At 40.6% G+C, this 27,834-nt stretch overlaps 1 protein-coding gene across 1 annotated transcript in view; it reads right to left on the reverse strand.

Annotated features, from left to right (window-relative positions):
* The window catches only part of SLC6A11 (solute carrier family 6 member 11), a 101,544-nt gene that overhangs the window by 12,525 nt on the left and 61,185 nt on the right, over positions 1 to 27,834 (reverse strand). The window contains exons 8-12 of the mRNA XM_081176679.1: positions 10,826 to 10,929; positions 7,081 to 7,205; positions 6,801 to 6,913; positions 5,509 to 5,646; positions 161 to 263 (exon numbers count right to left, since the gene is read on the reverse strand). Of these exons, the coding sequence (XP_081032805.1) occupies positions 161 to 263; positions 5,509 to 5,646; positions 6,801 to 6,913; positions 7,081 to 7,205; positions 10,826 to 10,929 (583 nt within the window). The remainder of the gene's footprint in view (positions 1 to 160; positions 264 to 5,508; positions 5,647 to 6,800; positions 6,914 to 7,080; positions 7,206 to 10,825; positions 10,930 to 27,834) is intronic.

Raw genomic sequence — 27,834 nt, forward strand, 5'->3', positions numbered from 1 at the left:
ACTTGCAATATGAAAACAAGACTGTGAAAAAGACTGATCCTTGAAATCCACAGGATGATATATGGCAAGGTAGGCTATGGAAAACACGGTAAGGCTCATTCTAAAAATGCATGACGTGATTTCAGAATTAGCCCCAATGTTGCAAGAATTGCTGACTTACCGTAAAACCAGCCAATGCAGACACATTCAAATATAGCAACAAAAAGAAGGCACATTCCACTGGCTGCGTAGGAATCAAACAACTGGAAAACATACATTCCACCCTGGAAGATAAACAGTTAAAAACAGGAAAAATTGAGTGCGGATAACACTTTACAGCTGAAATAAGGTTTCCCTCCACTTGGGAAATTTCTGAACCAGCTGATATTTTGGACTACAGCAACTATCAGTCCCAGGTGGCAAAGCCAATGGCCAAGGGTGGTGGATGTTGTAGTTGAAAACACCTGGAGTGCACCAAGTTGGTGAAGGAGACATAAATTACCGTACTTTTTGCTCTATAAGACTCACTTTTTCCTTCCTAAAAAGTAAGGGGAAATGTGTGTGCGTCTTATGGAGTGAATGCAGGCTGTGCAGCTATCCCAGAAGCCAGAACAGCAAGAGGGATTGCTGCTTTCACTGTGCAGCGATCCCTCTTGTTGTTCTGGCTTCTGAGATTCAGAATATTTTTTTTCTTGTTTTCCTCCTCCAAAAACTAGGTGCGTCTTATGGTCTGGTGCGTCTTATAGAGCGAAAAATACGGTATGTCTGCTTGCTTAGGTTTAAGGGTCAAATGAGATGCAATGTTAAGTGCATGCTTGTATTTATAGGACCATTAAAAGCAAACATCATCTGTTTGAGGCGTGACTGATCATTCTCAACGGAGGAGGGATTTAATTATTTCCTCCCTGGTTCCTTTCCTCAGGACTGGAGCAGGAAATAAAAGAGTTTTAAAAGTGCTCCATGCCTGTTGTGATCTTGAGAATTATTACTCCACCACACAAAATATACTATTAAAGAAAACCATGGTTTGTTGTTGTTTTTTAAGAAACCCTGCATATTTGTTTTGTCTTTTGGCAATCCTTTGCTTTGCTATGTTTTATACCATGTTCTTCCCTCCTTTTATTTTATTTAAGAATTGTATTGCCAGAAGGGTAACAATATTCAACCCAAGAAACTTCCCACATTGCTTTTTGGAAACAGGCCCTTTGTCCATGTTAGAAGGCGAATGAAACTGTGAGAGACAAAAATCTCCTGTCTTAAAGAAGTTCTTCCTCACACCTTGTGCTTATTTTTGGGCATACACTTGATAGTGATGCTATTTGTCCTTGGCAGCAGGTTCAGACACGTGAAATATAAATTCTCCTTCTAAACACCCAGGAATTTTAAGGCAATATCTGTTTCATAAAAAGTCTTACACTGTATTAGCCCATAAGCAGTGTACATTTCCATACACATAGTAAACATCTGGAGTGGAGGGGGGGGGACAGGCGAAGATGTCTTATACTTTAATTTATGATGACAGAGCACTAAGCATTGCTCTTTTGAGATGTGTTTCCAACTGCATATATTCAGGTTTAAGTTGCTAATCACTGAAAACACTTTTAGTCTCTGAAGTACATTATATTCAGATTTGTTCAGTTGTGTGTTGCATGAGCAAGTACAAAACCACAGACAGTATTCTGGGTGAATGGCATCTATCAGGGAGCATGGAACAGTTTCATTAAAGGGTAAGATATGAATGTAACTTGTAAGAACATAAGAAGAGCCTTCTGGATCCAGCCAATTGGCCATCTAGTCCATAATCCTGTTCTCCCAGTGGCCAACAGATGCTTGAGAACAAGAGCATTATCTTCTTCTGTGGTTTCCAGCAATTGGTATTCAGAAGCATACTGCCTCCGAACATGGAGGCAGAGTAATCTATGCTCCTTTAGCTGATCAAAATCTTAATCTATGTGCTAGTCCTATTGTGTCGCCGACACCAGTATCTTTCTTATAATAACAGCAAGTAAGAACCTTTAGATATTATCATATGAGTGCATATGGTGAGGGACTTGGGAATACAAAGCTTCCGAGTCAAAAGTTAATCTTCAACAGTCAGCCCAAGTCAGAAATATCGAATGGGACACTAGCCATTTATCTCCTCAGCTAATTATTGAGGCTGTCTTGAGAGCTGGCCTAGATCCAGGCTTTGCAGGGGCAAACTGAGACTGAAATTCATTGCACAACAAACCCTCTTCAGTATTGCTTGCAAGTGCTCCCAAGGAATCAAGTCCTCTTGAACAGGAGTGAATTTCTGCACCCTACGCCAAGCTCCTCGGAACGTTTTGGAAAGAGATCTAAAGAAATTATTTACATGGTGGAATGTTGCACAACAGTGCCATTTGGTGGCACATGATGCACACTGCAACTTGATTTATACCGCGGAGTGCCTATTTCACAGCATACATTGCACTCTTCCCGGCAGCAGAAACAGCAGCAGCTGCCGTGCTGAGATTTGGAACAATTTGCTTCTCTTTTTCCTGCAGCCCATCAAAAACGGTTGGGTAAGCACGAAAGTACTAACAACTGAATACTATGGTTCCATTCTACACAACAGAATGGGGAAGATGAATTAATCACCATGAAAAATAGCTTATTCCTTGATGCTTAGTCCAGCCTCAAGCAGGATTGCCAGCCCGAATCCAAACAAAAACAACTAAGAGCCTGACTCTGAAACTCTGAGAAGAGTAACAACTGTACATGGAAACAAGGTGGACTTGCTTGAAAAATACATAGAAAAGGAAGGAGAAAATTGACAACAAAGCTGGATTGTATTTCTATATGGCAATTGATGGGAAACAGCAACAGTGGTGAGAGGTTTATTGCTCTCCTTCCTGGCTTCCCTTGGGGAACTCTTTGGCCACTGTGGCCTCAGTGCTGGACTGGATAGGCCTTTGGTTTAATCTAGCTGTGTGGATGCACACTTCAGAGTGCTTATGCTTGTGTGGGCAATAATGTGCTCAAAAGATTGAAACTAAATGCAAAACATATTGGAGTGGTTGCAAAATGTCTATTCTACAAAGGGAAGCAGTCATCCTGTTTGCAGAAGGGACTCAGTGATCTCCCTTCAGCAAGAGTGAACTTTGACCAGATATCAACTCATATGTATATGGTTATACACCTCTCTATTTTATTATTATTATAATATTATTATTATTATTATTATTATTATTATTATTATTATTATTATTATTATTATTATTATTATTATTACTACTACTACTACTATTATTATTATCATTGAAAGGCAAAGGTTGGAAAGCTTGGTATTCAGTTTTAAATGGACATTCAACAACCTCATTTTTTTTGTTCCAGTGAAATACTATTGTCTCCCAAATTAATAATTAGCCTAATAATAATATCCAATACAGTATGCTGTGCAGTTTTAAATGTTAACATCCTGAAATACAAATTCAGGATGTTGTTATGTAGGAAACTAGTCATTAAGAGTAGATAATAGATATCTATAGCACAATTACTTGGTCATATGTACAGAAAACCCTTGCAAGATGGTGATTAATGATCTGTTTTCTTCTAACAGCCTCAGGTAATGCCAATGCATGTAATGAATCTTAAATGTATACATTTGTTTATTTACATCTTACTAGTTAGGCTGGGAAGGACCTCTACTGATGCTAGATCCTGCAAACTTGTAGAGAAAATGTCTACCCTCAACTCCCTACTCTGAGCAATTCCATCTTTAGTACATGCCTTAGCTTCTCCAAACTCTGTTTATTCATCCATTATTATAAAATATATTCTACCCTTCAATGCAACTGTCACTGTATTGTAAAAATACAATAAAATATGATGCCATTTAAAATCACAAATAAAAAACCTAAAAGGAGCAGATCTATAAAATAGCACAATAATTAAAAAGAAAGAAAGAAACAGTTCAGTCAGATTGGAACAATAAATAGTAGTACGCTGAACATTTTGCAGGGTTGAATTCAAAGTCACGCTATAGCAAGCTTTCTGTGTATGCAAGCATATCCGCTTCCCAATGGAATGACCCCCCCTCCCCTTGTGTGTTGTTTTGGGGGTTCTCCCAACACTCCCAGAGCCAATTTCAGGGAGTTTACTGGGGGAGGGGGGAAGCCTCATTGCATAAGAATAAGCAGTAGCCCTTGCACAAGGCTTCCACTGATGGGGTTCATTAGGTGAACTCCACCAACTATTTTAATTTTCAGCAACTTAAGAGATGGTGTGGGGTGAAGCAGATGTTTAGGAAGAGGCCAGGGAGTGTGAGAATTTCAGAGACTATTCTCAGCGAGAAAGGCAACATGTGCTATTCTTACCTTATACACTATAAAGAGGTGTCTGTGTGAAATATACTCGGAGTCGAGCATGGATTTCATGCTCTTTATTCAGCTCATAGTAGTGAGGAATGAATGTGCCCCCAAAATATCTGCTTTATATACATTATTTACACAATGGGTCGCACACGATTGGCTAATTCTGCGATTCTCCTGTAGGCCAATCAGGTTGCGGATTCACTTCCACCTGGAGCTGGATTGGGTGGCTCCTGCGGACCAATCAGACTGCTGCATTGTTCTAGGACCAATCAGACTGCTGCATTCTGGACCCTATTGTTCTAGGACTAATCAGACTGCTGCTTTTTGGATCCTATTCAACTCAGTACATAACACTGTGACATGTTTAGAACACACTGTGCACACTTGCAGTGGAGCAGAGCTCTTTACAAACACAGCATCTCTCCTCACAGCACTTCCTACAGTTTCCAAGTGACCACAGGGCATCATGCGGACATTCTAGGAATTCCTGTGAGGCTGCCAGCCTATATGTGAAGAGTCCAGCATTGCTGCAGAGCACCAAGCCACTCAGCTCTTTATTTCAAACTAGACTAGCAATATACCTTAGAGCCAAAAGCAACAGATGACCATGTTCAATTGCCATATATCAGATAGGGTGATGTGTGAAGTAAAAGGCTCCCTTCGCTATGATACAATAATGTTTGTTCCCATATTCCCTCCAGATGCGACTGCAGTTCTTTTGAGGATTTATTAATCTTTTCAAGTATGTTGTATTTTGTCACAGAACAACATCTGATCAATATTTTGTTGCTCCAGATGTCTATCAATCCTCAAATAGTTTTGCTTAGAATTTCTAAGGCTGTGCTCACATTGCTATTTACTGCCATTCCAGCGCACTCCCACTGCTAGTTTTCAAAGCTGGGTTCACAAGATGTTAGCCACAACCCACCTGTGTCCTGGAGCTCTTTGATGTGTTTTGCTTGGAACCAACTTCCATCTGATTTGAAAAGGGAAGCCATGGCTCCACTGTGCTCTAATTCAGGTGGCTTTTGCGTGTGTGCACATGATGACATGTGCGCAGATCAAAGTTCCACTCAGCATGGGGAAAAATATCACTTAGTGTTTCAAGCCACTAGTGCGAACATAGCCTAAGTTAAAAAAAGAATGGAAACAATTTTCTTCCCCACCATTACAAATACAAATAAATATATCTTACCTCCGTTAACATGATTAGACCAAGGAAGAATGATACAATCGAAAGAGCAAGAATCAACAGCTCTCGTCTGTATCCCCTCCGGAAAACCTTTGGGTACATATCTACCACGGCTGTCACGAGACTTTCAACACACACAAACTGGACAAAGCAAATGCAGAAGAAAAAAATGACATATAGAGTAAATGATCTACAGTACCAGTTCCTCAGCACATGTCAGTGCACTATATGCTTTAATTATTATTTTTTGCATTATTTATAGCCCGTTCCTATATAGAGCTTTAAATATCACCACTAAAGATAGCACCTAACTTGCCATACTTGCTCCCACCTGATAAGAGCTCTCTGAATGCCTTTCTTGCATGATGGCATTTCCTCCACGCTGATCACAGGGAAAGTACTGCATCAGGCACTAGGCACGACATTAAATGACAACCCTGTGACATGAGTAACCTGAGGTAGGTTGTTTGGTTAGTTTAGTTAGTTGGTTTAGTTAGTTAGTGGGTTGAACTAGATGACCCTTGGGGTAACTTCAAACTCTGTACTGCTATGAGTCTATCAGTGCTCAGGAGCTATCAGATAGCTGGGATAGCTCAGCTGGTAGAGCATGAGACTCTTAATCTCAGGGTCAAGGGTTTGAGCCCCATGTTGGACGAAAGATTCCTGTATTGCAGGGGGTTGGACTAGACAAACCCTTGTGGAACCTTCCAACTCTACAACTCTATGATTTCAGTTGATATTTCTCATGTCTAATCCAATACTTCCTGAACCATGCTGCTAGCCTGCTCTCGTCTTAAATGTATTTTCTGCTCTTTAGTTCATTGCCCCAGTCTTGCTAGAACCCATCCATATGAGTGTCTCCAAAGTGAGTGTGTAAGACTGTATAAGAATGGGTTCTGTACTTTAGGATTTCCAACCTTATGCAGCAGGGCTGTGTGCATGTGATTCCCCAAAACAGCTGCATTCCAACCAACTAGCTGTTTTGGATAAGAGCTAGATGCAGTCCCCACCACTTTAGCTTTTAAAGAAGGGCTCTGCATACTCATGTCCAGTATAAGACTGGGGCTCATAACTTTTCATTCCTATCTTATAACCTTGCTTCTCACTCACCTGTGGGCGACACATTAAAATAATAAAATAAACTGAAGTGCAGTGAAGCAAGAATTCAGCAATATTAAGCTGGCAATTTAAATTAGTTTTAAATTTAATTTAAAGTTACAGCTTGATTTAAATTCAGATCTCAGCTTAAGTTACACCTGGAAAGGATGTTCTAAAATGTCATCTTTGATCCATACCTGACTATCTAAACCAAGGAATATCAGCATCATGAAAAACAAAGTTGCCCATAACGGAGAAAGAGGCATCATTGTTACAGCTTTTGGGTAAGCAATGAAAGCAAGCCCAGGTCCTGAAAAAAAAGAAAAGAAATTAAATAGGAATTGTTTATATGGTGGTCTTGCACAGTGGGGTGTGATATAAATTTAACAAATACTACATAATGATTAAAGTACACAATATCACTAGTATATCAAATACACTTTAACATAATAATAAATGTATACTTTTAGTACTTACCAGATTCTGCAACTTCTGCTATGGGCACTCCCTGCTCATACGCCATAAAGCCAAGGACAGAAAAGATGGCAAAGCCAGCCACAAAGCTTGTTCCACTGTTCAAGCAACAGAGCATAATGCAGTCTCTGTGGAAGAAAGAGCAATTCGCTTGTTCTCAGTGTGTGGCTTTGCTTCACATATTTTTGGGCGGCTACAACAGCTTTGAAATTTGGTACACATGTAGATCAAGACACCACAGTTATTAGAAAAATCAGACAATGAAACAAGTGTTTTGATCACCGTAGAGCAGCAATAGTGTTCCTTCCCCTCTGCAGAGGTTTTATTATGGTTTAATCTTAAATAAAGTGGCCCTAGTTCAACCCAACCTCTGTGCCTGTCTCTTTATTTGGCCATCAAGTTGTGATTGGTGGACTTTGCCAATAGGCAGGGCTTCCTCACTGCTTCCAGTTCTCCACTCAGTATCTAGTAAGACAACTTCCAAATCACCCCTTTGTGGATCTGCAATTATTAGCTTCATGGGCCTCAACATAGCTGACTGCATAGTGATGCAGATATGCTTCAAGGTCAACAGAGAAAACTCTTAACCTTAGAAGAAGTGACACAAACCCTTCAGAGATAATATACTGTAAATGCAACAGTGGTACATTTTAGTATTTGCAATCAATATTTATGTGCAGGGCTGCTGCCTGAAGCAGGTTTAGAGTCAGCTTTGTTTCCAGTGACACAGGTAAGCAATTTTTTTTATACTGATAAACAGAACAGGCCCAAGACATTTTGGCACATGAGGCAAACCACAAAATGGCATTCCCCTCCCTGCCAGGGAAGAAGATGTGAGGGAAGATCTACATCAGGAACAAGGGAGGAATAAAGATTTACATCGGGATCTGCTGCTCCTTTGGAACCTGCTGCCTGAGGCAGTTGCCTCACCTTGCCTCATGGGTGATCCGGCCCTGCTGATAAACCATCTGTTTTATCAAAGTGTGAGTAAATGTTTACAATACAATTTGTAATTTCACAGTACAGTGGAACCTCGGGTTAAGAACTTAATTTGTTCCAGAGGTCCGTTCTTAACCTGAAACTGTTCTTAACCTGAAGCACCACTTTAGCTAATGGGGCCTCCTGCTGCTGCCACACCGCCGGAGCACGATTTCTGTTCTCATCCTGAAGCAAAGTTCTTAACCTGAGGTACTATTTCTGGGTTAGCGGAATCTGTAACCTGAAGCGTATGTAACCTGAAGCGTATGTAGCCCGAGGTACCACTGTAGTCAGTAAAAGAGGAAAAATGTGAACAAAACAGACTTGTGGCACCTTAAATGTAACAGGTTTGTTTATTAGCCTTTAAGGTACCACAAGACGTTGTTGTTCTTGCAACAGCTTAACAAAGCTACCTCTCTGGAATTTGTTAAGAAATGTGTTAACTTTGCCCAAGGCTCAGATAAGAAACGTTCTCTACTCTCATGATAAGACTACAATATTTGATTAATATTATGAGTTGGCATGACTTACAATGTCAGGCATGACTGAATAGTTGGATCTACTACATAATATCGGTTTATCTTGTAATTTACTAAAATAAGTCCTGGCCTAAGGCATCATTTCTTAATGACTGAACTGATGTTGTTGTTGTTTAGTCGTTTAGTCATGTCCGACTCTTTGTGACTCCATGGACCAGAGTACGCCAGGCACTGCTGTCTTCAACAGAACTGATAGAGTCAGTCATTTTAATGTGTAAAGAGGTTCATTTTAATGTGTAAAGAATCTTACATTTTTACAGACTGGCTGCATTAAAAATCATTATAATAAATACCACTGACTACGGGGAAATGCTAGACTGTGCTTCAGATATATGTATCAGTTACAATAACTGTATGGCATCTGTTTAAACTGGATATTCCTCCCTTCCTATTTTGCATAATAAATAGACCAACAGACCAGCTGAATTTCTAGTTCAATAAACGTGGTGAGTGAACAGGATAGTGGGACTTTGCACCTTATGAATAAAAGTGACACTGACTTTATTTTTGCAGTATTTTTCAATTTCCTTATAGCAGCTTCCGATTTTCACAAAAACATCTTAAACTTCCCTACCAGAAACCTTAGTATGTTTTATGCAAATTTTGTTAGTGACTAGGAATTGGGATTTTAAAAAGGTAAAATTTGAAGGTAAAATAATATCAGATGCATTATGAGTCTAATTAAAATTCATGAAAAAAATATTTGGTTTTTAATGTTCTCAAAATATCATAGTTGATTCTCCATCTGAGGGAATATCTCAGTGGAGATTAAGAGTCTCATGGTCTGACAACTGAGCTATCCCAGGATAGAAATAAAATTCTCCCATGTGATACAAATCTTTTTTTTTAAAAAAAAGTCTGTATACACACACAATCTTATTAACAAAAAATAAAATTGTATTGTTTACCTAGGTAATGTAGTTTTTATGAAGAAAAGCTGTTATAAGTAAACAGACAAACTGGTCCCAGAATCAAATGAGTGATCAATCACTTAATAATATACCATAGTAGTCTTAAGAAAGAACAAGCAGATGATTATTTAGAATTATGAAAGATGAAACTAAGAGGTGAATTAAGGGCATATATCGTGTGCTGGCTATACAGTTAAAGCGGATAAGCATTAAAGTTTACACTAGAGGGAGCCAATACACCACTTTCAAATTTCTTTATGAAATACAAGGTTATTGTCACATGGTGGTACCTAGATCTTATGGCTGCTGTGTTATAGCTTTTTAAAAGTGTTTATGAAATGGACACTACTCTTGTTCTATCCGTTACCTGCCATTTTAAAACACTCAGAAAATCAGCATTCTCCAAAGGGTATACTATGTAAATTTTTCATCCCCAAAATATGTTACCAAAACCACTAGTCATACCATGTAATTTAATGTACTGAAAGGTGATACCACACCTGCAGTGAATACTGACCAAATTCACAATTTTATACTAGTATGGCACCAATGCTAATGTACCACCATGTGGAATTCTAGATTAATCTTTGTCATAAAAAGGCGTTGGGCTGTTAGAATTCCTGCTCCATGTAGCCATATATTTTCTGAACAGCACAATCCTCTACATGTCTACTCAAAAATTAAGTCCCACCCTGTTCAGTGAAGTTTCCTCCCAGGTAAGTGTATATGACTGAAATCTAAGTACATGAAAAAATATTCACAAATGATAGAACTTGTGCTAGTTAATTTTTGTATAATGCATGCATCATACATGTGCCTAAAATACAGTTAACGTATTATCTATTCTATATTTATCTTTATAACTTTAATAATGGAACATAATTCTTCCTCCCAAATTACCGTTTTCAAAAAAAAATCAGTTCAAAAGGAAAGGGATAAAGTAATGCTCAGAACCCTTAAAATGTCATTGTGTGAAACACAGTACTCAAGCATGTTCTGTGTATCTAACTAGTATATATTCAGCTCTATGCAACTATTCCACTGTACACATAAAATAACTTTTGAATGCGCAAATGAACTTCTCCTTCCTCTCCTTCCCTTGCACATCCCCTAAATCTGCTTTGGGAGTTCCTGCGACCCTCCAGCAAAGATTTAGCGGCGGAGTGGGGGGCATGTGGGGAGAGGGGAAATTCCATTGCAATCACAGAAGTTGTTCCTCATACACAATTATTTAGTTGGGTACCTCAAACAGTCATGTACATATTTGCCAGACTAGACCACTCAACAGAAAAAATAAACATGCCTGTAATCGTGTATTACCTGTAGCAGTTGTTATTGTAGTTGTTGTAGCTTCCTAAGGCTGTCAAGCACCCCAGGCAGATGGCATAAGAGAAAAATATTTGTGTTCCAGCATCCACCCAGACCTGCAAACACAAAATATAGGAATAATTATAAAAAGGTTTAAAAAAATCCTTGTTACTATAAGGTAAGCAGATCATAAATTATTAGAAGAAGCCTTGAAATTAGATTCTCTAGTGCTATCCAGTGTTTTGGGGTTTGTTTTTGCAATTCACTTGAAATTGCAAAATTACTTTTTTTTCAGACCAGTGTAATAGACTTGAATGAGGAACTTCCTTCATGGCTATATAACGGTTATCATCATTCTGTTTTTTCTCATTCATTTTGCTGTTTGTCACCCATACAGTATCAGAACCATACCATATCCAGCGGGTTCAAACAGCAGTGGCTCACAGTTGATAGACCTATCCCCTGTGAATTTATTTACATCTCAATTTAAAGTAATCTAAGCCAGAGGCCATTGCTACATCTTCTGGCAGTAAATTTCATAAACTTCTTTTACCTCTCCTGAACCTACTGCCAAGCCACTTCATCGGTTAACCCTGAATTCTAGTAGTGTGAGTCCAGGGTCGCAGGTTCGATCCCTATAAGGGTCAGCTGTATATTCCTGCATTCCTTCCAACTCTTATGATTTTATGAGTCACATAGATATACTCTACCCACTGTCTCCATGCCATGCACTTCCCATCACCATTTCCCCATGGCAACTCCAGCCCCTTCTCTTTTATCATTTCAAGTTTAACTATACAGTGGTACCTTGGTACTTGAACGGCTTGGCTCCCGAACAAATTGGCTCCCAAACGCTGCGAATCTGGAAGTGAGTGTTCCAGTTTGCGAACGCTTTTCGGAAGCTGAACGTCCAATGCGGCTTCCACAGCTTCTGATTAAGTGCAGGAAGCTCCTGCAGCCAATCGGAATCTGCACCTTGGTTTTCGAATAGTTTCGGGAGTCGAACAGACTCCCAGAACAGATTAAGTTCGAGAACCAAGGTGCTACTGTATTCTTTTTTTAGATGAAGCAACCAGAACTGCATACAGCTAGGGGAGGACTTTGGTCTTTCAAATTTTAGCGGTGCCCTGTGCAAGGCCAAAATTTGGTGGCCCTTGTCTCTTGCCTTCTGTTCTGCCCAGTTCATTACATCATAGTTGTGACACCCAGTGGCGCCCCCTAGGCTCAACGCCCAGTGCAGTGGAACCAGTTGTGCTACCCAAAAGCCAACTCTGACACAGCATTCCAGATGTGGCTGAACTGTAACTTATTCTTTGATGAGTATACTATCAGCACTAACATATCTTCAACAGCTTTCATTATAAGGTTTCATGTCCTAAGGTTTCATGATAGTGTCTAAATAAGTGACAATGCAGTCAAATAAATAAAGACAAATATAATGATGATTGCTTAAAATTTGTGAATGTAAAAGTTATGGTCAGCATCAATGAACTGTAAAACCATTTCTGCTTCTTTTGTCGATCACAGGAAACTGCATTTGGAACTACAGGGAGTTTCAAAAGCATTTTGCAATATTGTATACAGGTCAGCTTCCCAGAGAGAAAACAAAAAATCCAACCATGGATAATACTCCTACCTAGCAATTTATTCTATTTGTAGACCATTTAACCGTTAAAATTTCAGGACAAAATGCTTAATGCAAGATAGAAATTGGATTGAATTACCAGTTGTCTCATGGAACTCCAAATCATAAAAAAGATAAAATGTATTTTACATGTAAATTCCAAGAGGCTCCGATTTCTCAAGTTGTTGAAAGCTGGAAGTGTTTCTGTTTTGAAGCACTAGTACGATCACATTTAACTTGTGTCACAAGTTAAAATGGTTTCACTGCTGTCATGATGAGTAAAATATAGCTGATTATATCTGTAAAATGTTCTACTTCATAGTGAGAAAAGTGGATACGGAACACATTTTAACTAAAAAGTCTGGAGATCTCATTTCTTCAACAGCAGTTCTCTACATTGCATGGCAAACCAAAATGGATTTTTAAAGATCATTTGTGGGCTAAAGTGGTCTCAAACTCTTGAAAATAACATCTCACAATTCTTTAATTAGGTGGAATATTGCAGCAATATTTTTTGTTTACAATGCATTTTCAAATATACATCTTACCAATGCCATACTGAAGCTACCTTTGGAATTAACACTTGTATCAGTGGAGTAAAATTGATATGTCAGAATTGCTGTGATGTCATATTTGCCAAATAGCTAGAGGGAAAGGAGAGGAAGATAATTGTTTTGTTCTTGTTTTTATTATGTTGTATGCTTGTTAGAATTGATGCTTTTGAATTATGGTGCTGGAGGAGACTCTTGAGAGTCCCATGGACTGCAAGAAGATCAAACCTATCCATTCTGAAGGAAATCAGCCCTGATTGCTCCTGGAAGGACAGATCCTGAAGCTGAGGCTCCAATACTTTGGCCACCTCGTGAGAAGAGAAGACTCCCTGGAAAAGACCCTGATGTTGGGAAAGACGGAGGGCACAAGGAGAAGGGGACGACAGAGAATGAGATGGTTGGACAGTGTTCTTGAAGCTACCAGCATGAGTTTGACCAAACTGTGGGAGGCAGTGGAAGACAGGAGTGCCTGGCGTGCTCTGGTCCATGGGGTCACGAAGAGTCGGACACGACTAAATGACTAAACAACAACATGCTTATTATGCTTTAAAAAACAACAACAACCTTGTATTTTATGCTGTGAACTGCCCTGAGATCTACGGATGAAGGGCGGTATACAAATAATAATAATAATAATAATAATAATAATAATAATAATAATAATAATAATGGTGTCTGCATAGTCTATAAGGAGGACGGTATCTACTAGATCAACTTGATTCCATAAACCTTTGCTACCAGTCCAGAGACCACACTTTTGGAAGCTGAAAGAACAATGAAATTGAATAAATCATTTTGTAGCCATTTTTGTCTAATTTTTTTCAGAGGGGGTACCAGCCTCAGAACTGAGAAGGGACATATGTACCTTCCATGGAAGAAAATGAGGAAGTCGATCACAGAGAATAATTTCCCCATCAGGTCCGCGCCCCAGCCATACCCCCAGCTTACCTGCAATTGGCCTTACAAGTAAGTACCTAGCCACCAGTGCAGTGAGAGGAACCAGGAGCATCACCTCCCACTGAGGAAGGGAGATCAGCCCTGCCATGGCATCGTTGTGGCCCCAACCACCACACCCAGCAAAGGGCTTTGTGAGCTGAGTAGAGCCGGGAGCAGTGGTGCCATAGTGACATCAACAAATGACACAGGATAGGTGTGTTTGGGATTGAAAAGGCCATAACTTTGTTAATTACAGATGTCAATTCATGATCCCCCAGGATCACCCAATGGGGCGTTATGGACAAAAACCACCGCCCAGGCTCCCTTAAGGTGATACTCCATGGCCGCAGGGGGAGAAGGGACGAATCTCTGAAAACTCTGAATAAACTAATTCTCCAGGCAGGAGTTCAGTTTGGGGAGGAAGCCTCCACTCGGTTTTAAAGAATTTCCCCATTCTAATCAGCCCACCATACCTCAGCTTCCCTCCCAATTCAGCAGGGTTCCTGAATCCTCACGGTGGGGTTTCAGAGGCTGCTATGAAGAGGATGGGATGAGGAAGTCAGTTTACACCAACCCTGTAGATTTTACCATTTTAACGTAGGTTTGGAAAGAGTAAAAACTATTATATATAATATTTTGAAGCTCCAGAGAAAGGGGGTGGTAAAAATAAGTCATTCAAAACTTTTTTTTTATAAAAAAGTGATCACAACAAAGCTGCAAATTACAAAGTTGGAACTACAATGGATCTATTGAATGTAATGAAGTGACTTGAAGAGATGAAGTGATATCTTTGAAACATGCCATCATTGCCAGCTGCTTTATATATCATGGTTGTAAAATACTAGAAACAAGGACATCTAGCAGATCTAACAAATTTATCAAGCATATTATTGATGGCGTTGATCGCAAAGATCAGAAAGCAATGCTCACAAATACATTCCTCAGTGAGTATAAGAATCTACAAGGGGTTAATATAATAAAGGAAGGATTGTTATGTGATGTTCATTTGGTTGCCATATTTTGAAGAGCAAAAAAGAGGACACTTGCTGACTTCCACTTTTAACTATGGATCACCATGACAACTCTCAATTTACATACCCATGAAAAAGAGGACATGTCCTGGAAAAAGAGGACATATGGCAACCCTACATGGCAACTTAATAGTACAATTCACATGTACTATTAAGCCAAACTAATCAGAAATTAATAGTTTACAACAACCAGAACAGTGAATAAATTGCCATTTCCAAAGATTTCCTAGTGATTTCCTGTTTACTTTTCTCTCTCTCACCCACCATGCCTAAATAAGAACTCTAGGTATTATGAATCACAACAAAGAATTCTGTGACAAAATTTTGCAGCGTGAAGGATCTTCAGGATACTCCATCTCCCACCGGGTTTCTCAACTCTCCTCCCAAAAAACAGTCACCGTTCTCATTCGAGATTTGGAGTCTGCTGGTGAGTCCCTCTTGTGTTATTATATATGAATTATTCCCGAAGAATAGAGGTTGAATAGAGATGAGTCTATCCAATTTATGAGATAAAGACTCTGGGGTTGCGGAGCTCATCTTGCTTTACTGGCCAAGGGAGCCGGCGTACAGATCATGTGGCCAGCATGACTAAGCCACTTCTGGCGAACCAGAGCAGCGCACGGAAACGCTGCTTACCTTCCCGCCGAAGCAGTACCTATTTATCTACTTGCACTTTGATGTGCTATCGAACTGCTAGGTTGGCAGGAGCAGGGACCGAGCAACAGGAGCTCACCCTTGTCGCGGGGATTCAAACCGCCGACCTTCTGATCAGCAAGCCCTAGGCTCTGGTTTAGACCACAGCGCCACCTGCGTCCCTCAATTTATGAGATACTATAAAGCGTGTTCTCCTTCATGGAGAGCACGTGTTGCAGTGGGGTCTGACAGGCCACCCCCGCAGTTGCTGGGTGGGATCATTTAGATGGTCATTGGCAGTGATTGGGCTGTTTGGGTTACTGGGCTAATTTTGATGTTGCCAATTTGTGGGATGGACCAAAGGTTTTATGTGCAGGGCATGCAGCATTGAGCGTTCTCTTTTGCAGTGTGTACCAGATCACTTGCCCTCCCTCCCTAATTTAGAGCTCTTGCGTCTGACCTTGCTATGCCTGTCATGGGGTCATCTGCTTTTGGGACAGGGGACTGGTAGGAATTTTGTCCATTTGGTTGATTGGCTGGTGCCATTCGGTTTTTGCCTACTGTGTAGCAAATCGTCACAACTTGTAAGGTTGTGTTTAGGCATTGGTTAATTTTTGGTTGGTGGAGGGGATGTGGTTGGCAGTGCCTGCCCCTCCAGTGCTGCTGCTGCAAGGGAATTCTGTTAAAGGAATCCAGGGGCTCGCCATGCTTTTGTCCAAATCCTTGGCATGGGGCTTGGGCGACGCAAGCCCCTGGGAACATGCGGGGAGAGGTGAGGGTCTGGTGCCCGGCTCCATTTTCTCCCCAATATTGTTTTCCTTTACTGGCTTTCGCTGGAATCTGAAGTCATTTCTGTCCCGGGACGGGGACAGATAGTCGGAACCAATGCCTAAGCAACCACTCACATTTATGTATTTTAATAAAGTTGTGGCCAAAATTATGCCAAAAACCTTAAACAAAAATTCTGTGTGAATTGTGATTTATTTGGGGGTGGCTTGGGGACCTTGACACGCAACACAATTATGGCATAACTAATCAAGATTTTTGTACTGGGAAAGGTTCCACCACACCCCAGTTTTACAATAGAAAAGAAGGGACATAGAGAACCTGCTCTCTTTGACTTTTGTTTCAGTCAAAAGTCAGCAAATATTTCAGAGGAGGGTATGATGAACATGACTGCTCAAACTGGAAGGTGAGATTCAAGGACATTGTTGCAGTTGTGGAACAAGCTCTACTTGTACAATGGGACTTCCCCCCTAAATCTGCTCTGGAGAGCTGGGCAAACCCTCAGAACAGGTCAGAGGGGATGCAGGAAAAGAAGAGTGAGGCAAAGTCCTACTCCATGAGACCAAGTTCCTCATGTGCATTCCCCACTCAGTGCTACATTGAATTCCTCCCTATGAGTTTAAGTGTAACATGCATTGCATTAAATTGAATACCATGATTTCTGGTGACTGTTAACAACTTCTTACAGTTAAACGTGTGATTCAGAAATTTGCTGAAGCCATTACATTTTTGAGTTTCAATACAACAGAGAACAACCTCTACATTTTAAATGTATAATGAATTACTTTATAGATTGATTATACTATTTATACAAAGTAGTGCATGCTCTGATAAGGGACGGGTGGCACTGTGGGTTAAACCACAGAGCCTAGGACTTGATGATCAGAAGGTCGGCGGTTCGAATCCCCGTGATGGGGTGAGCTCCTGTTGCCAGAGTCGGTCACGACTGGACCTAATGGTCAGGTGTCCCTTTACCTTTCTAGTGCATGCTAGTGCAGTATTCAACCATCAGTCACACACAAGAAATGTTTGAGAAAAAATTCCCTGCATATTAGTGGCTATACAGATGTTTTCGCCCAACTACAGCATTTCCCTCCCCCTCCCCCAGAGCACTTATAATGAAATTCAGATCTACTACTATATAAAACAGACTCTTCCAGATACAGAAAGCTGTTTACTATGCTTATTTTCATCAAGGAATGAATAATCATTTTATAGTTGAAGACTGACATAAATTATGCATTATTGTTGATGAGTCTTGGCATTATTTACATTTTAAATAGCAATTTTCCTGAAGTTGAAAACAAAAATCTGTTTTTGAAAATTCTTCGGTACTTCTGAGCTTTTCTCTAAGTTTGGGAGGAAGGAAGTAGACATGTTGCTGAGATGTTACATAATTTGTGGGCTTGTTGTTGTTGTTGTTTTAAAGATCCCAGAGTAGACTACAATGTTTAAACAGATAAAAAACTTACAATTAAAAAAAATCACAAAAATAGAGTGGGTCCTAAAAATGAACATCTCAGCGGTCAAAGGTCAGGGTAAAGAGGCGCATCTGCAGCATCCACTGAAAACTGTACAGTGACATTGCCAGACAGACCTCTGTGGAGAGGGAGTTCCACAACTCAGGGGCTGCCCAAGATTTTATCTCACAAGCAAACAAGACTTAAATTGTGCCTTCTGTGGAATCTTAAGTGTGGAAAGTGCTCCAAGTATGATCAAATATAAGTATGTTTAACCTTCACCACAGTAATCCAAGCTTTTCATTACTACGTGTACATATCATCTTATTACACCTTCGGTTTGTCTCGCCCTTAAATGCTGCGATTCAACAGGAAAATAAAGCAACACAAAATATGAACTCTACATTGTGTATATAAATAACAGCAAATGTGCAGTATTTGGATACAGGACTCATTTTGTTTCTGAGGTTTTACTACCCAGGGGTTTTCAACAACACAGCTTCTGTAAGCAGAGGCTTCATTAGGGGAGAAAACAGAACTTAAATGGTTAGGCATAAAATGGCTGAATTAAGCCCTTTCTTTCCCCCTCTTTTAATGGAAGTGATTCTCAAAAGATTAAAAGTAGGTTAGGGGAATAATAAAACAGCTATGTTTCTAGTGTCTACCTGACAACAGCTTTTGTAGCAGTGAATAATTACATGAAAATCACTTCCTTTCCACCTCTCTTTGGGATTTCTGTGGGTTGCTAAGCAGTCCCTCTCCTACCTTCTGCTAATGTTACTTACAGACGCCAATGAATACAGCATATTCATTATGAGAAAAGGGAACTGAGGGATAGAAGGGCCTAAATACTTGAAGTTTTTTTTTTGTTTTTGTTTATTCACTGCTGCCTCCAGCACCAAGCACTATAGCTCAAAATACTTTACACATATTTAAATGCTAATTTGTCCAGGCATGATTAGTAGGAACCTATCTCTCTTTAAATGAAGCAAAAAACCCACAAAACTTTATTGGAAGAAAAGTCACACTTGTGTCATGTTTTTGTGGTGCCAACCAATGTAGGAAGTCAGTTGCCAGTGTGACTGTGTCTAGCGAAAAAAGGGGGGGGGGCTTCTTTATGTAGCCCTTCTGCAATCCTATGTTCTAGCCACTTACCTTGAAGATGCATTAACATTTTTTTCTTTAAAATGTCTAGCATAAACCAGTAATACTTGACTAGGGATTGAAAGACCTGTCGATTTCAGTTCTCTTCATTTTTCTAATCTTAAATTCAGTTCTCCACATTTCACAGCAATTTGTGGTTTTGGGTTTGTTTGTTTGTTTGTTTGTTTGTTTGTTTGTTTGATTGATTGAAAAAATCCTAATGAAAATCCACCAGCATTTTAGTGCAAACTTCTCCTAATAAGCACATTTTTATTTGCAGTTTTTGCAAGCAATTTCTCCTTATGCAATGCTATGTCTTTTCCACCAATATATTCATTTTCAGCAATACTTTCTCTTAATGAAAGCATTTTTTTAAAACGATGGTTGGCGAACTGGGATACTAAAATTCAGACAAGTGCAAATTTTAAAGCACGGGGGATTTCATATCCTTCTGGAAATTGTGAATTTGATAGATTCAGCTTTAAATGAGACCTGAATCAAATTTCTCCCACATCTCTACCCCTGATAGCTATATGGGTCACACAGGGAAACAAGAAAGTAGGCTGTTCATTGGCCAGACTATAAAAAAAAAACATTCTAAACTATAACCTTCCCAGTGGCAAGACAGAGATTTATCACATTCTTATTTTGGAAGTTTGAGCTTGGCACAACCTAGGCTGTCATACCATGCAAAAATGTACTGATCTGAGGCACCTAGGAAGCTGCCTTATAGTGAGTCAGACAACTGGTCCATCTAGCCCAATGTCTTGGAGTATTTGGAAAAAGATACATGAAGTGTTTTAAACCCGCTTTTGAAACTGTAAAAGTTTGACAAGATGTGCTACAACCAACAAGATTCACAACTACACTGGTACCTCAGTTTATGAACTTAATCCGTTCCGGAAGTCCGTTCTTAAACCAAAGCCGTTCTTAAACCAAGGTGTGCTTTCCCTAATGAGGCCTCCCGCTGCTGGTGTCCTCCCACCATTCGGCTTCTGTTCGTAGACCAAGGTAAAGTTCACTAACCGGAACACTACTTCCGGTTTTGTGGAGTTTGTATACTGAATAGTTCGTAAACGGGGCTGTTCTTAAACCGAGGTACCACTGTACTTATTTGAGGTAGGAGAGGCAGATTGCCTTTTCAACAATTTGTGCAAGTTTTCTCTGACTGTCATGTACCCTCACATGCAGACTTCTGGGGGATGCATGCCAGTGGAGGGTGGAGCCAGAGGCAAAACTGGGCAGAGAAATGGATATGGCTTTCACCTTTGCATAGCAGACTACATTCCAACCACACAAAAGTCAGGTTTACATACCTACACATGGCATGTCCGCATGCACACACCTTCTAGGCAGCCGAAAGGCAAAAGGCATTAACACAGTTCAATAAGACATTTCAGTCAGGTAAAAGCACTTACGAGGGCTGCTGAGCAGGGCCAGTGAGAACTGTAGCCAAGAGCTGGATAGAGAGGCTTGGAAAGTGACATATGGTTCCCCAGCTCTGCTTTAGAGGAACAGGCTGCCGCAGAAGCTGGTGAACTCTCCTTTCACTTTTAAAAGGTGAGGCTGGATTGACACATATCGGGGTTTCTGTAGCAGTGGATTTCCTGCACCAGCAGTTTGCTGGGCTAGATCAGGGTTTCCCAAACTTGGGTCTCCAGCTGTATTTGGACTACAACTCCCATCATCTCTAGCTAGCAGGACCAGTGTTAAGGGATGATGGGAACTGTAGTCCCAAAACAGCTGGAGACCCAAGTTTGAGGTCTCATCCAGCTCTATGATTCTGTTCTTATACCTTGCCTCAAGGGCTCCACATTCAAAACCCAGCCCCAGCTGGGGATGCATAAAAAGAAGAGTACATCACACAGGTACACAAGGAAAGAGGGAGCTCCATGCTGCAAAATATAACTGCTTTAACTACTTTTCATTTCTTTTCCCATTCCCTTACTCCATTCCTTGCCACTTTCTTCATGAGCAGAAGCTGAGAGCAGTGCCTACCACACGGGTTAAGCAATCCTCCCTGCATGCAGACAAGCTTTCCATCGGTGAATCGGAGGCATTCCATTTCTGTCACTACCACTACTGGCCACAGACCCACGAGCAATTTCGCTTTGCAGAATCATAGACCAGATGCATGGGGCAGAACAAATCATTACTGCACACAAAGGTGTATGTGGCTGTAGTTCCTTCCCCTCAGTGGGGTGAGAGGCTGAGCCAGGAGCACTGGCAGAGCTGTAGTTTCAATCTAAACCATCCTCAGAAGTAGTACAACTTTTAATACATTGTAGTAGCAGAGTGTAGCCCACTAAAGCAGGGAAATCTTCATCCAAACAGGACTGCAGCTGGACCACCATCCAATTTATCCAATCTTGCACCTGAGTAGTGCTGCATTGCTCGTAATGGGTCTAACCTTCATCTCTGAAATAAACTTAATGGTGCTTTTCTTTTCCTGATATGAAAAGAATGCCCACCACTTCATCTTTGGAGAGGATGCCTAAGGTGAAAGGCAGGCTTTCTGCTTAACTGGGAATTAGAAGAAAAAGCATACATGAAAGCCCAAATGTTTGAAGAGTTGCTGGCACTTACTGAGATTCAGTTCTTTTCACCACTTCTTCAAATAGAGGGTTCATTTCAGCTCACCAAAACAAACTGAGCCATTCCTCTGGGAGGAGGCCGAGACTAGCTTAGCTCTACAGTCACTGATCTACTTTGACAGGCAACTAACCTTCATGTGCTTCTAGCTGCCTGATGAAATTTTAAAGAAACACTGAAAGCATAGGAAAACCTTACCCACATAGCAAAAGCTGTTTTCACCATCATTCACATAGTTTATTGTTGCAAATATACTAATTGCACTGTAAATGGTTAATGGGACTATAACAAAATACGGATATCAACAGTGAAGGTCTGAAGTCTACAACAACGGTTGTAAACAAGAGAATGATCTGCAAAAGGTGCTGCTAAGCAGCCGCACAACAGCTTTGCCTCTTCCTTACAAATCATATTTCCAAGAGAACTTACTTGCTAAATCCATTTCATTTTTAAAAGGATATAACAAAATAGAAAACTGTTGATTCCATTTTGCAGCAATGATTAGAGGAAAACAATTTACACCAAACCAAAGGAAGTTTCAATACAGTTGAGGAGCGAAGAAATGGGGAGAGAAGGAAGGCACGTAATGGGACAGGGGCGATACCCTGGTGAGGAAGAAAGTGAATATAAAATGTCTAGTTAAAACAAGCCAGGATCTTGCCCCATTGCTTGAAGTTGACTCATTTCGCAGCTAACCATTGTTTCTTGTTACACTGGTTAGCAAGTGACATGTTTCACTCTTTCAGAGCACTCTTTTCTCTCAGTTCAGCTGGGGAGGGGTAATAACTTACTCCCCCCTTTATATCATCAGGGGAGCAATTACTGCCTAAAACTCTGTCAGAGCATTCAACTCACTGACGACACTAGCAGCACTTGCAAAATGTACACAGGCATGAAGAAAGCCTTTGGACCAATGGTCATGAAAACTGCACCGCTGAAAACCTTCTCAGGAGGGAGCATCACAGACCACAGCAAGCAGATGAAGTGATGAGCCGAGCACTTTCTAGAATTGTACTTACAGGAAAGCATGGTCTCTGACATAGCAGCTGACAGTATCCAGACTCTCCCTTGATGAGCCATCAACTCTCAGGTATGAGGTAAAGCCCCAGGGCAGGACAGCATCACTGAAAGCCAACTTCATTTCCTCCCTCATGACATAACTCCGCAGCCCCCTCTTGCAATGTTGGGAACAAAAATTCATGCCACGAGACATGCATGACTCCAGCATTGTGACCCTCTACAACAGGGGTCAGCAACCTTTTTCAGCCATGTGGTGGGCTGGACTATATATATTTTTTTTGGGGGGGGGGAATGAATGAATCCTATGCCCCACAAATAACCCAGAGATGCATTTTAAATAAAAGGACACATTCTACTCATGTAAAAACACACTGATTCCTGGACTGTCCACGGGCTGGATTGAGAAGGCAATTGGGCAGTTTCCGGCCCACAGGCCTTAGGCTGCATACCCCTGTTCTACAAGAACAAATACGACCACCACGACTTTAACAACTACCATGGGATCTCCCACTGAGTACTGTGGGGAAAGCCTCGGCCATGTAGTTCTCAACAGATTGCAATCACTCATTGACACAGAGATCAACAGTTGACATGATTTTCTTGCTGTGCCAACTGCAGGAGACATGGCGAGAGCAGAGATGCCCCTTACACAGCGCTTTCATGGACAAGGCCTTTGATCTCATTAGCCAAAAAGGACTAAACAATATAGGATGCCCACCTGAGCTTCACAAGATGATTGTATTCTTCCATGGAAACATGCACAGCACCGTCTAATATGACAGCTGATCCTCAGATGCCTTCCCTATAAAGAGCCGTGTGAAACAGGGCTGTGTTCTCACCCCAAGTCTCCATGGCATATTCTTCTCTCTGTTGCTCTCCTATGCCTTAAGCTCAACTGAAGATGGTGTGTACATCCATTCAAGGAGTGACAGGGGTCTGTTCAACCTGGGCCATCTCCACACCAAGACAAAAGTGTGGCGGGTCCTTATCTGAGAGATGTTGTATGCAGATGACACTGCCTTGACAATGCACTCCAAGGAAGCTCTTCAGAGACCCATCAACTGTTTTGCCCAAGGCTGCACTGAGTTCAGTCTGACAAGGACCAACATCTTGGGTCAGGACATCGCCAGCACCCCATGCACTCAGCATTACAAAGATGTCTGCAAATGTGACATGGAAGCTGGGAACATCAACCTTGCCCTTGTAGATGACTGCAATGCCTGGAGACAGTCAGGTCATGCATGTGACCAGTCAGTGACCAGAGGAGGAATGACCACTTGGTGGAGCGCAGAGAGAAGAAACACCATGGTGTATCTGTAGCAGCACAAATGGATGCTTTCATCTGCCCCAGCTGCAACAAAACATGTCTCTCCTGTATCAGTTTCTACAACCACAGCAGGTGCTGCAACCTTCTAACAGTTTGATTTCACCCCCAAATATGCACTCCTCCATGGTCTCCTAAGACAGATGGATGCCACCGGAGCTATTAGGAATACACATTAAATATTCATGTTTTAATGACACTAACTTAGTAGCTGTATATTTTAATTCTAATTATATTATAATAGTCTAATTACTTTAGCTCTTATAACTATGCATTTTAGTAGCTATATTACCTCTGTTTCATTCCTCTCCATTGTTAATTCCACAAGCCTCTCCAATGTTAATTCCTTGCTGCCCACGCTGGTGCACAAAGTATTTTGCCTCCTACCCACAGACATTTTACAAATCATAAAGAACCAGTACAATACAATAACTTAATCAAATCAAAGGAGGGGGAGCAAAGGGATCCATAGTCTGGATGCCAGCATACTTAGGATGGGCAGCAACTAGTGGTCTCTTCCAAGGCTTTCCTTTGAAATATTCATCCTGTTTGTTTGTCCATACACACATATGAGGGAGGGAGGGCCTGGACCTGCTCTAGAGGGGAGGGTGTTGAATCAGCTGTATTCCCATTTATTTCCCGTGCTGTTTGCAGTGTTTCTGCACACCAGGAAACTAGCAGGGAATCATGCTTGCCCTCTATTTAGCTCGCTTCGCTTTACATACCTTTTAACAACTCAAACAAAAGCATGTCTGCTAACAGTGCAAGCAGATCACATTAGCAACTGGGCCACTCCTCTCTGCCCCATCTCTTTGTGGGATGCTACCCCAATGCTAGAACAACTACAGAGCTTTCAACTTGTAGAAGGAAAGAAGGCTCATTGCCACTTATCCTGGAACTTTCCCCAAACTTCATCATCTTGCCTTCCAGTGGTATGACAGTGATAGAATCCCAATACTAACTTCATGTTGGAAGGAGTCTTATTGCAATCTCCAAGCCTTCTTGCTATTAATGTTCTGTCAATCAGCATTGGGATTTTGACCACAAGGAACATCTTTCATCTCAGCATGTCTAGAGCTGCCAATTCCTGTGGTCCAACAGTAAAAATTCTCTTGCTATTCACCCAAAAGCAGCAATGTCAACTTTGGACAGGCTAAAGTAAATAGAAGACTGGCTGTGCAAAATTCCACAAGTCTAATGCCTATGATTATACATGGGACAAGTCTGCCTGTGTCTCTTGGCCATAACTCTAATGGATTTCAATGGGCCATTCCGAACTACAGGTATCCACTGGACTCATGGAACCAGATGTAGATACCTAATAATACTGGGTTAAGGGCTCATAGTTTCTAATGACTTGCACACTTTCAAGGGCCTCTGTTAGTACTGCTTAATTCTTTAAAGGGAGCAGAATTTCAACAAAAACTGTTTCTGCTCTTCTGTGGATGTGCAAAAGATAACAGAAAGAAGCCTCATTGGCAAAAGTCATAGACTTCAATCTTTTAGATACTTGGCATTTCAGTCCTCTAGCTGCAGATTAATCATGTGATAACATTTTATGAGTAAACCACACATTTCTGCGAGCCATGAGTCATTTCTCTTAGTAATTACTTCTTTTCATTCCTATCTGCCTTCTACCTTCAAGCATTGACTAAAAAGCTGCAGTCATATTGTGTAGTAGGTACCTGCATTCCCTCTAATCCTTTCCCTTTTCTCTGGCTCATTAATGCCAATGCGCTTTCTTCAGCTTTGGCATTGTTCACTGTTCTTGTTACTTTCATTCTCATTGTGATAAGAGCCACATGTTCTTTTGTTAATACCACTTTAGCGTCTTTCTAAACTAAAATTATTTCTAATTATTTGAATGAGCTGCTGAAGAGGTAAATGTTCATTGGCTGCTTTCCCCCAACAAACTAAGACTTCACATCTGAGGAAACAATAAATTATTTCACCTGTCAGAAGATGTTACCATTTATCTCACTTCTATCCAGACACAAACATTCCAGTAACTATTTATTACACTAACACTTCCTGTTCCTAAATCCCTAAATATGAGGTGTTTAATGGTGGGACAGACAAAATCACTAATCACTTTTTAATCTTATAGACTAAAATGTGAAGCTATAGTATATGGCCAAATACAGAATTTATTTGTGACATAACAGGATCTTTTTTAATCCTGGACAAATCATTTAAAAGTAGTGATTAGCCAGTTGATGACATTTTAATAGGTCATATGCATACAAGTACTGTATACATTCCTGCTATGCAGACTTAGCTTATGTGTGTTTAGTAAATCCCATTGAGTTCAATGTGGCTCAGTACGAATTATTGACACAAGAATGCAGACGTAGTGTATTGATTTTATTTATAGAAATAATTACAAGCCCAGAAACCACAGCACTGTGGTGGGATCCAAATAAATAAAATATAGCAACTAACTAAATGAAGGCTTTTCATAACATAGACAATACAGATCTAACTGGGACTCATGCATGGAAATACTGTATGGGATAAATCTAACACTTATTATTATTATGCTGCTTTTATTTTTGATATTTTATGTGGTAATTCATCATAATTATCCTATTTGGTAATTTGCAGGCCATTCTGAATTATAAAAAAGAGATGCATTACTTTGGGAGAGATTATGAGGTGATACGGACAGGAAACTGGTGATTTTGTTCAACATTTGAAGCAGTTGTTTTTGTTGTTATTTGAATTTATATATCACCCTATGCTTGGAGGTCTCAGGGTGGCTCACAAAATAAAATCAAAATATAAAACCACAAAATACATAATCAAAATAAAAACAACCCAATACTCGCCCCCCCCCCCAAAAAACCCCACCACATTTTAAAAGGGCATAGGATGTAAATCAAATCAACCAAAGGCGTGGTTAAAAAGGAACGTCTTTGCCTGGTGCCTAAAGGTATATAATGAAGGTATATAATGAAGGCGCCAGGTGAGCTTCTCTGGGGAGCGCATTCCACAGACAGGGAGCCACTGCAGAGAAGGCCCGCTGTCATGTTGCCACCCTCAGGACCTCTCGAGGAGGAGACACACAAAGGAGGGCCTCAGAAGATGATCTTAGGGTCCAGATAGGTTCATATGGAAAGATGAGGTCCTTGAGGAATTGCGGTCCTGAGCTGTTTGAGACTTTATAGGTCAAAACCAGCACTTTGAATTGGGCCTGGAAAGTAATTGGTAGCCAGCGCAGTCGGACCAGTTCTATGCTCCCTCCTCTGCACCCTTGGCCTCACTCACAAAAATTGCCCTCGTTCTCTCTCTCTCTCTCTCTCTCTCTCTCTCTCTCTCTCTCTCTCTCTCACACACACACACACACCAATTCCCCAGCCTTATCCATTTACATTTAGCTATAACAATTACATTAACCATGGGTTCAGGACAGTGCCACTTTATGCTTTAGCTACAACTGATGTGTTCACGTATAAATGGAGAGGCATGAAAGAAGTCATGGAGTGACATGGAATGCATGATCCCACAGCCTGCTCTTGATATCTTAACCATCGTTAACTATTTGTCAGCCTTATGTCTGTTCTGGCTTAATGTGTATATGTGGGAGATTATGCAAGGGCAATAAAACTGTAAAAGGTTTTGAAGAAATAATTGTCAGAGTATTGTAAAGAAAATTATCTTCCCTTTTTTAATGAGTAGTGATGTGAAATTGGAGAGTACAGTATTATAGGACAGATATGCCCAGCCAGCTATAGCTCCACTAATCTGGTATAGGATACTAGCACATCATGCACTAAGGATAATGGTTGTGGTTCTAAGTAATAAAGCTGTATCAAAATACACCCTGGCAATAAACCACTGTTCCTATATTATAAAATGATACCAACATAGGGCAGCATGGAAGAAATCACAAATGGACCAGCATATTTCCCCATTCACTTG

This window comes from Podarcis bocagei (genome assembly GCF_964188305.1).
Source record: "Podarcis bocagei genome assembly, chromosome: 2".
In the NCBI taxonomy this organism is placed as follows: Eukaryota; Metazoa; Chordata; class Lepidosauria; order Squamata; family Lacertidae; genus Podarcis; species Podarcis bocagei.